At 50.5% G+C, this 9,791-nt stretch overlaps 1 protein-coding gene across 3 annotated transcripts in view; it reads left to right on the top strand.

Annotated features, from left to right (window-relative positions):
- TXNRD2 (thioredoxin reductase 2) overlaps nt 1-9,791 on the top strand; it is a 49,919-nt gene that overhangs the window by 1,476 nt on the left and 38,652 nt on the right. The window contains exon 2 of one of the 3 annotated variants that reach the window (XM_046024569.1): nt 2,329-2,400. In XM_046024569.1, coding sequence (XP_045880525.1) covers nt 2,329-2,400 — 72 coding nt within the window. The remainder of the gene's footprint in view (nt 1-2,328; nt 2,401-9,791) is intronic. The other 2 variants (XM_046024568.1, XM_046024567.1) reach the window with 2 other exon arrangements.

The raw sequence follows: 9,791 nt of genomic DNA, 5'->3' as shown, positions 1-9,791 counted from the left end.
TTAGCTGCAGTGGTGAGGGGCCGACAGGGCCTGGGCACAGTGCCAACCCCCAAGAAGCATACACAAGGTCCGATTCTGAGCCCAGCTTTCCATCTGAGAGCAGGGAGGCACCTGCGCCATCCCAGGATTGGGGGTGTGGTCCATGCCACTCCAGAACAGGAACCAGAATGACACTATCACTGTTGTCACCTGTCCCCCAACACCTGCTACAAGGAAAGAATGCGCGCTGAGGAGGACAGCACTGGAGGACTCCCAAGGTGGCTCCCTGAGGCGGTCAGCATGCCTGTGGACACACAGCAAAGCCTCTGCTGGCCCTCCCAGAGTACTGCACCATTCATTTGGCCTTGCCACACTTGCAGGGAGCAGAAAAGTAAAGGACGATGGGCTCAGAGTGAAAAGACGACAGGCCTTTCTGGTACTGAGCCCAGAACGTGCAGTGGGGAAGGTGAGGCTGGAAGGTTGCCCCAGGCACTGGAGTGTTATGTCCCCAGGTAGCCCCCTCAGAGCAGCACCTGCCTCATCCGCCTTCCCTGTCCTTAAGGTAGAGTCCTCGTCCAAGTGTTTATCTGACTGATAGAGCTCCAGGGTATGGGCAGCAGTTGGGGAAGGCAAACCCACAAAGATAAGCTTGGTGGCTTTCTCTGTCCTCTGCCTGATAGTAGGCAGAGGGGACAGTGTGGAGCTGGGGACAGTTGGAGCTAGCCAGGACCCTACTCTGTCAGCTGGAAGGACCAGCCTCAGCACCTGCAATGGAAGGTAGGGGTATTGTCCTGGGCAAAAGCTTCGCGTCCCTCCCCCCACCCCCCAGCCTGGAGCAGCCAGGAGAGAGTGCTCCCTGGGGGAACCTGCAGCTGCTTCTCTCCAGCCAGCAGTCTGTCTTCAGTTCTTTGGGCTCATATCAAAGCCACCAGAATAACTGACAAAAGTTGAGGCCTCTTCAGACCCCCCTGGGTTGAATCTGGAATTGGTTCTCCTTTGGACTGGCTGTTTGAACCAAGCTGTGGCTCCGTTCGGTCCCATGTTTGCCTGTGTACACATTTCAGGTGCCCTCTGATGGGGTGGGTACAAAGCCAGGGGTGGGCCTGGTGGCAGCAGGCCACCAGCTGAGCATCGGGACACAGCTCCTTTAGCCAGCTCCCCTAGCTTCGTCAGCCGCAAGCCAGGGCCGCCTCTAGGCTGGAGCTCCTGCGTCCTTGCGGGAGCTCAAATCCTGGACCTGTCTGTGAGCGCAGGGACCTACAAAGCTGAAGTCCCTGAGGGATGCAGGACCTCAGGAGTATTCTCTACAACCTTGCCCACCAAGAAGGTCAAAGTGGCCCCAAAGGAAGATACAGTCTTTTCCTTTATGAGGCCCTAGTCCAGCTGCTCTGGCCTTGGGTGGCAGAGCCTGATTTGATCCCAGGACCTGGGTGCTTGGCCCAGGAGCAATGGTCAGCTCTAGACACAATGCAGCAGCTGGCACCCTTGTCTCCCTCCCCACAAACTGATGATTTTCTATGATTTCTTCCTTTCCCTACAGGGTGTGGACCGGTGCTTGGTGCTGGGTATCTCAGGCTTGGGCCCTGGCTCAGAGCTCTGACCAGCAGGCCACACCTAAGAACACACCTGCTCCTCCCCTCCCTGCCCCCCTACTCCCTTCCTCACCCCCTCCTCCTTTCTGGCTGTCCCTTGCCTGCCTTCCCTGCCAGCGATTTGCAGAAGAGAGACAGAGAATGCTTTCTGCAGGGCAGCAAAGATGTGAGCCAGCCTCTGTGCTGGGTGTGGGGGTACATTACCTCCGAGGTGATATCATGGGGACCCCAAAAGGCATTTCAGAGTCCCTTCTATCCCAGGGCTCACAGTGCGCCAGGCACTCTGAGAGGCTGGGGTGTGCTGCCCAATGCAGCGACTGCTTTTCATTTTTCCTCATGTAGAATAAAAGGTGACTGTTGGAACTGAAAGACAGACTCAAGGAAAGTGTTTTAATCCGTGTCTGGCTTAGAATATTCAGTGAAGTTTAAGTTCAGAGCCGTTCTGCCACTTAAATTACCTTCTTCTTGACCTGATTATTGCTGCAAAGGTGGTGATGCTCCCTGGGCCAACCTCACCTGCCGTTGCTTAGTTTCAGGGTTCGCGCCGGTGAGGGATACTGTGGTTGCCTTCTGCCCGGATGTGGGATGCGCTGTAACCCCAGACTGCCATGGGCTGGGGGCTTTGCTCCAGTAACACGGATCCCATACCACATTTAACTGGCCAGAGCTGCTTACCCTTTGGAAGTCATGCGGCACCTTGTGGGATCTGTGCCCCACACTTGTCCTGGCCCTTCCTCTCAACTCTCCCCCCTTTCCTCAGCAGGCCGGCAGAACTATGATCTCCTGGTGATTGGCGGGGGATCTGGCGGCCTGGCCTGTGCCAAGGAAGGTATGTGTCCTGTGCCCTGCGTCTTGCCGGCGTGGCAGGGCCTCCAAGTTTTCAGAACCCCCCACCACCCCCCAAGAGGGCTGCATTGTTCTCGAAGCTGGGTGGAGATGCACCCTGAGTGGCTTTGTAGAGGGCATTATCTCTGTAGCTGGGCTCCTACATCCTGCCAGAGTCACCCCAGGAGCCTTGTCGGTCCCTCTTCCCTGCCATTCCACAGTGTCTGTGCAGTATCCAGTAGGCAGGAGGGTAGCCCGGGTCTTAGCCGGCTCTCCTGGGCTCCAGTCCCAGGCCATGTGGGATCTGCTCCCACCCATCTGACATGTCTCCCACCACCCACACCTTGCCCCCTTGTGCCACTCCAGCCCCTCGCCACCTCGGTGTTTTGCAGATGCTTCCTGAAGGTCTTTCTGTCCTTGCTCCATGCCCTGCTGTCTGCCCGGCCTGGTCTTCTTCTCTTTGCCTGCCTGGTTAGCTGCAGGGTTCCACTCACCTTCCTTCAGCCTTTGCTGAGACGGCCCTTCTTAGAATGACAGCCGCACCATCTGGTCCCCGTCCCCAGCTCCACTGTCCTCATTCTTGGCCCCCGGCATGTCCCACAGAGATCCCGGTTTGTCCTGCTGTCTGTGTCTTACTCTCTGTCCTCAACCGGGCACCTAGAAGGGCCTGGGCACCCTGGGGTGCTTGGTGAAGATGGGTTGAATGAAAGGGCTGGCCCCAGAGGCATCCGGAGACCGTACGTTGCAGTTTGCCACTAATCTGGGTGGGGAACAGACCCAGCATTTCACTGTGGGGCTCTGCACTCTGCTGGAGGAACGCCTGGCTGTCTGCTTGCCTGTCTAAATGATAAGGAGACAGATGTGGGTAAGGGAGGGGGGAAGCCAGGGGGGCTCCAACAAGAGGGAGTTGAGCAGGCACCCTGACCATGAAAGGACAGCCCTCTGACGTTTCCCTTCTTTCTTTCTCTCCTTCCTTTCTTTTTTAAAGATTTTATTTATTAATTTGACAAAGAGATCACAAGTATGCAGAGAGGCAGGCAGAGGGTCGGGGGGGAAGCAGGCTCCCCACTGAGCAGGGAGCCCGATGCGGGGCTTGATCCCAGGACCCTGAGATCATGACCTGAGCCGAAGGCAGAGGCTTAACCCACTGAGCCACCTAGGCACCCCATTTATTTATTTTTGTTAAAGATTGTATTTGTTTATTTAACACAGAGAGACACAGCGAGAGAGGGAACACAAGCAGGGGGAGTGGGAGAGGGAGAAGCAGGATTTCCTCTAAGCTGGGAGCCCTACTTGGGGCTTGATCCCAGGCCCCTACGATCATGACCTGAGCCGAAGGCAGATGCTTAACTGAGCCACCCGGGCACCCCAGATCCTGGGTTTTTGGAATCATGGCCAGTCGGCATAAAGGAAATTTGCTGTGCACTACTCTTCTCCAAGGGACAAAGGAGAGTGCTGGCCTGTGGCAGAGGGGAGGAGCCTGGGACATCTCCCAGCTGATATGGGAGCCCACAGAGGGACACGAGTCCTCATCCCACTGGACCACAGAGCCACTGCAAGAAACAGTGTACAGACAGTGTATAGACAGCCAGTTGTCCCAGCGCTGTCCCAGCAATGTCCCGGGATTGGAGCCCAGGAGAGCCGGCTAAGATCCGGGCTACCCTTCTGCCTACTGGGTGCTGCACTTCTTACAGCAGAAGAAAGCCCTGGATGTTGTGTCCACACCAGTGTCTTATCTGCAGAGGCCCATCTCTGTTCACCTGCCATGGTTCCCAGGTCTGTCTTTGCCTTTTGGAACAGCGGCATTCTCCTTGTGGATCATCGCCCTTTTCTACAGCATTATTGAGCTATAATTGATGTAAAACAAACCAGACATGTTTAAAGCGGACGACTTGCTATACGCTTTGACACAGGCACACACCTGTGGAACCAAGCACCACAGTCACATTGGCAAATGTAGCCATCACCCCCATGTTCACTTGCTGGGGCAGCTCTGGAGGCTGGAAGTCTGAGAAAAGTGCCAGCAGGATTGTTTCTTCGGAGCCACTCAACCTTGGCTTGCAGATGGTCATCATTTCCAGGGTCCTCACGTGGTCTTTCGTCTGCATGTCTATGCCCCGATCTCCTCTCTTTCTGCTCCCCAGTCAGATTGGAATAGGGCCTGCCTATATGGTCACATTCTCATTTAATCACCTCTGTTAAGACCCTGTCTACAAATAGGGTCACATTCTGAGGTTCTGGGGAAGAATTTGGAGGGGACATGACTCAGCTCCTAACAAACCCCAAAGTTTCCTCAAACCTTGGGAACCCCTTCCTGCTCCCCACTCCCTGCTGCATCTCCAGGCAGCCAATAATCTGCTTTCTCTCACTGGAGATTAGTTTGCATTTTCTAAAATTTTGCATAAATGAAACCGTGTCGTATGTATTCTTCTCTGGCTTTTTTCATGCAGCCTGTTTTTGAGATTCGTCGGTGATGCCGTGTGTGTCCGGGGCTCATTCCCTTCTATCACTGATCAGCATTTGGTCATACACATACACCATGTTTTGTCTGTTCACGTACATCTGCAGGAGGACGTTTGGGTTGTTGGCACTTTGGGGCTACTGTGAACGGTGCTGCTGTGAACATTTGTAGTTTGTGTCTTTGTGTGGATGCGTGTTTTCAGTTCTCTTGGATAAATGCCTAAAAGTAGAGCTGCTAGGTTGTGTAGTATATTTCTTCTTTAGTTTTTTTTTTTTTTTCATTTATTTCCACAACCTTTTGTAGTTTTCAACTTATAGCTTTTGTCAGATTTGTCCCTAAGTGTTTCATATGTTTCCAAGTAGCTTTTTTAAAAAAAAGATTTTATTTATTTATTGGACAGAGAGACACAATGAGAGAGGGAGCACAAGCAGGGGGAGAGGGAGAGGGAGAAGCAGACTCCCTGCCGAGCAGGGAGCCCAATGCGAGGCTCGATCCCAGGATCCTGGGATCATGACCTGAGCCGAAGGCAGACACCTAACAACTGAGCCACCTAGGTGCCCCTCTAATAGCGTTTTTTGAGATTAAGTCACATACCATACTATCCATTCATGTAACATGCATAATTCAGTCATTTTTAGTATATTCACAGAGTTTGTAAAACCATCATATCAGGGGGCGCCTGGGTGGCTCAGTGGGTTAAGCCGCTGCCTTCGGCTCAGGTCATTATCTCAGGGTCCTGGGATCGAGTCCTGCATCGGGCTCTCTGCTCAGCAGCGAGCCTGCTTCCCTCTCTCTCTCTCTGCCTGCCTCTCTGTCTACTTGTGATCTCTCTCTGTCAAATAAATTAAAAATAAATAAATAAATAAAACCATCATATCAGTTGTAGAAATTCTTATCACTCCCCCAAACTGCTCTGTACCCCATAGCAGCCACTCCTCAGCCCCTCTACCCCTCAGCCCCAGGCAATTACTAATCTGATTTCTCTTTCTATAGATTTGCCTATTGTGGACATTTCGTACAAATATGTGGTCTTAGCGTGCTGTTTTTAGCGTTCACCCACAACAGAGGGTACACTGGCACTTTATTTTTTTTAATGGCTGGGTATCATTCCATGCATGGACAGATCACATTTTATTGTCCACTTGGCCATTGATGGACATTTGGTTGTTTCCACTTTGGGGAATTTTATATTCCCACCAGCACTGTCGGAGGATTTGAATTGGCCCCTATCTCACGCTCTCCCACCAGAGCCAACCAGGTGCCCCATCTTTGCCCATTTTGAAATTGGGTTATTTCTGTTTTCATGACTGCTCCATGAGTTCATATACATATGTTCCATATTCTTACATAAACATAGTCTGGATACTAGACCCTTCTCAGACATGTGATTTGCAAATACTTTCTTCCATTCCGTCGATTATCTTTTTTACTTTCTTGATGGTGTTCTTTGCAGCACAAGCGTTTTTGATTTTGATGAAAGTTCAGCTTACCTATTGTCTTTTTGCCATGTTTTTGGTATCTGAGTAGTAGTTGTCTAATACAAGCTCACAAAGATGTATGCCTGTGTCTCCTCCCAAGACTTTTCCAGTTTCAGCCCTGACACTCAGGCCTCTAGTCCATCTCAGGTTCACGTAACAAATATGGTGCTAGGTAGTTGCCTGGGGGTTTGCTGAAGACACCTTGAACTCTTCACGGTCTACCTGCAAGTGATGTGGTCCAATGCACATGTAGTACGAGAACCTTGCGACCGTAGCATGTTTGCATATCTTCCTTCCCAGCCTTTATCCCATGTGGCCATACATTTTACTTTGACAATTATGAGGTCCATAACCCATTGTTATATTTTGTCTAAACAGTTACCTTCCAGAAAGATTAAACTAATGAGAAGTCACCATTTCTGGTGCCCTTTCCTTTGTATAGATCTGAGTTGCCATCTGGCATGATTTTTCTTCTACCCTGAGGATGTCCATGAACATTTCTTGTATGATGGCTCTAAGAATAATAGATTCTTTCAGCGTTTGTATGTCTGAGGACGTCTTTATCTTGCCTTTATTTGTTTTTTTTTTAAAGATTTTATTTATTTGACAGAGATCACAAGTAAGCAGAGAGGCAGGCAGAGAGAGAGGGAGAAGCAGGCTCCCCGCTGAGCAGAGAGCCCGATGCGGGGCTCGATCCCAAGCTTCCGAGATCATGACCTGAGCCGAAGGCAGAGGCTTTAACCCACTGAGCCATCCAGGTGCCCCTGCCTTTATTTTTTTAAAGGTATTTTCTTGGTGAGGCAGGTGTGTGGGCAGCGCCTGGATGGCTCAGTCAGTTAAGGATCTGACTCTTGATTTCAGATCAGGTCATGATCTCAGGGTCGTGAGATTGGGCGCTGCGTGGGGCTGTGCACTGAGAACGGCCTCTACTTGGGATTCTCTCTCTCCCTCTCCCTCTGCCCCTCCCCCTGCTCAAGCATGGTGTCTCTCTCTCTCTCTCTCAGATAATAAAATCTTAAAAAAGTGCATATTTTCTCTAGGTGGAGAATTCAAGGTAGACAGTTTTTCTTAGTTTCTTTTAGTACTTTAGAGATGTTGCTGTCCTGGCTTCTCACTACATTGTTTCAGGTGTCATCTGCTGCCCTTTTTATCTCTGTTCCTTTGTCATGTGTCTCTTTGTCTCAGGTGGTTTCCAGGATTTTCTCTTTTCATTGGCTTTGAGTGATTTTTAAAAAATACTTAATGTATTTATTTGACAGAGACAGAGATCACAAGTAGGCAGAGAGGCAGGCAGAGAGAAGGGGAAGCAGGCTCCCCGCTGAGCAGAGAGCCCGATACCGTGCTGGAATCCAGGACCCTGGGATCATGACCGGAGGTGAAGGCAGAGGCTTATCCCACTGAGCCACCCAGGCGCCAGTTTTGAGTGATTTAAAGAGGGTGCAACCTGGTGTAGTTCTTAATTATTTTTCTGCTAGATTTGACTGAGTTTTCTGGGTCTGTGGGTTGATCATTCTCATCAAGTTGTGAGAATTTTCAACCATTATTTCTTCAGGGAATTTTCCCATCCTTCCTCTTCTCCTTCGCTTTTGGAGACTTCAATCACACATATGTAGGCTGCTCAAAGTTTCCCCTGAGCTCTTGGGCATTCTCTTCATTTTGAAGAGTTTCTATTCCCATGTTTCCAAATTCACTAATAAAAGATTCTGCGAGTTCTCATCTACCATTAATCCTACGTGATGTATTTTTTCATCTCTTGTATTGTAATTTCATCTCTACAGATTGGACTTGGGTCCTTTCTTGTATCTTCCATGGTGCTCCTGAACTTTTCAAACATGTGGGATACAGTGACAATACTCGTTTTACTTCTTTTCTGCTAATTCTGTGTGAGTTCTTGGCTAGTTTCTGTTGACTGATTATTTCTCTCTTGGGTCTTATCTTTTCCCACTCCTCTGCATGCCTGGTCATTTTTTATTGAATTCCAGATACTTTGGGCTTTCTCTTCCTGGCTTCTGGGTATTTTTAGATTCCTAGATACATTTTCGAGCATGTTCTGGGCTGCAGGGAAGAGAGTTTGATTCTTTTGCATCTTCCACTTAAGATGTGTTCAGTGGGTCTGGAGCTGGGCCTAGTCGTTCTCAGTGACGAGGGTCTGACCTTAGTACGTACCCAGCTCTCCAGGAGTTATGTGTTTTGTCCAGTCTGGCTTCTGGGAACAGGCACTATTTCCTGCCCTGTGTGAGTACTTTATCCTCTAGTCTTTCTGAATGGTTCTTTCCGGGTCACTGTAGTTTCCTCATGCACATGTACCGATCAGCTATCTGGGGTTCTGGACAGCTCTCTCCTCTCTGGTCCTCCGTGTCTGGAGCTCTGGCTGCCTCAGTCTCCCCAGTCTTCCAGCCCTCTCCTCAGCCAGGGAGTCCAGTGGACTCTGCCTGGGCCTCCTCCCCATGCTGCATTGCCGTCTTTGTTTCCCATCTTCCAAGAATCACTCTCCTTGGTCTTCTGATGTTCAGTTTCTTGAAAGCATTATTTAAAAAAAAAAAAAAAAGAAAGCATTATTTTATGTATTTCTTCTGGATCTTTGGTTGTCTCGGATGCAGGGATAAATCTAGTCCCTGTTGCTCCATTGTGGTCAGCTGTGGAAGACAGACCTTGGTTAGATTTTTTCTTTAAGATTTTATTTATTTATCTGATGGAGAGATAGAGAGCACAGGTAGGTAGAGTGACGGGCAGAGGGAGAGGAAGAAGCAGGCTTCCCGCCGAGCAGGGAGCCCGATGCAGGGCTAGATCCCAGGACCCTGGGATCATGACCTGAGCCTAAGGCAGATGCCTAACCGACTAAGCCACCCAGGTACCCCCTTGACTGGAGTTTTTAAAGCAAGCACTGCAATCCCATTATTGGTCAGTCAAGTGAAATGGGTTTTCACGTGAAGGCTTCTAAAACTTTGTTCTGCTCTTGGTCGATGACCATAGATCAAGAGCGTTCTGTAGTATGTCCAACATTCATGGGTCACGAAGTGTAAGTCAGGCATGCCCTTGGGGGCAGTCAAGTCCAGAGCCCAGGTTCACAGTGCAGCTCTGCAGGCAAGCAAAAGGGAAGCCCCGTGATTAACCCAGGCTAATTGGTGACAGGGTTAGCACCTGGGACTTGTGGCCCTGAGAGGAACCTGGTGGCAGCCGGTGGGGGAGGCCAGGAGACTCCAGGCAGGAGGTGCAGTTTGGAACCCAGATCTCCCTCCCCCTTTGGAAGTTGGCTGACTCTGTATGTGCCATTTGACTTCGGAACTTTCGATTCCTCACCTTGAGAATGAGGCAGCAAATGCCCACAAGAGTAGATCTTGGGTGGGAGCCCCCCCTCGATGTCCAGTGGGGACCAGAGGAGGTGAGCGAGTCCACTGGGAGGGCTTGGGGAGAGAGCCAGGGGAAACTCTGAGTCCGGGGCCTCTCTCGGGGCGT

This window comes from Meles meles, chromosome 12, assembly GCF_922984935.1.
Source record: "Meles meles chromosome 12, mMelMel3.1 paternal haplotype, whole genome shotgun sequence".
In the NCBI taxonomy this organism is placed as follows: domain Eukaryota; kingdom Metazoa; phylum Chordata; class Mammalia; order Carnivora; family Mustelidae; genus Meles; species Meles meles.
Note: the sequence above shows the minus strand (reverse complement) of the source record. Positions and strands in the feature narration are given on the sequence as shown.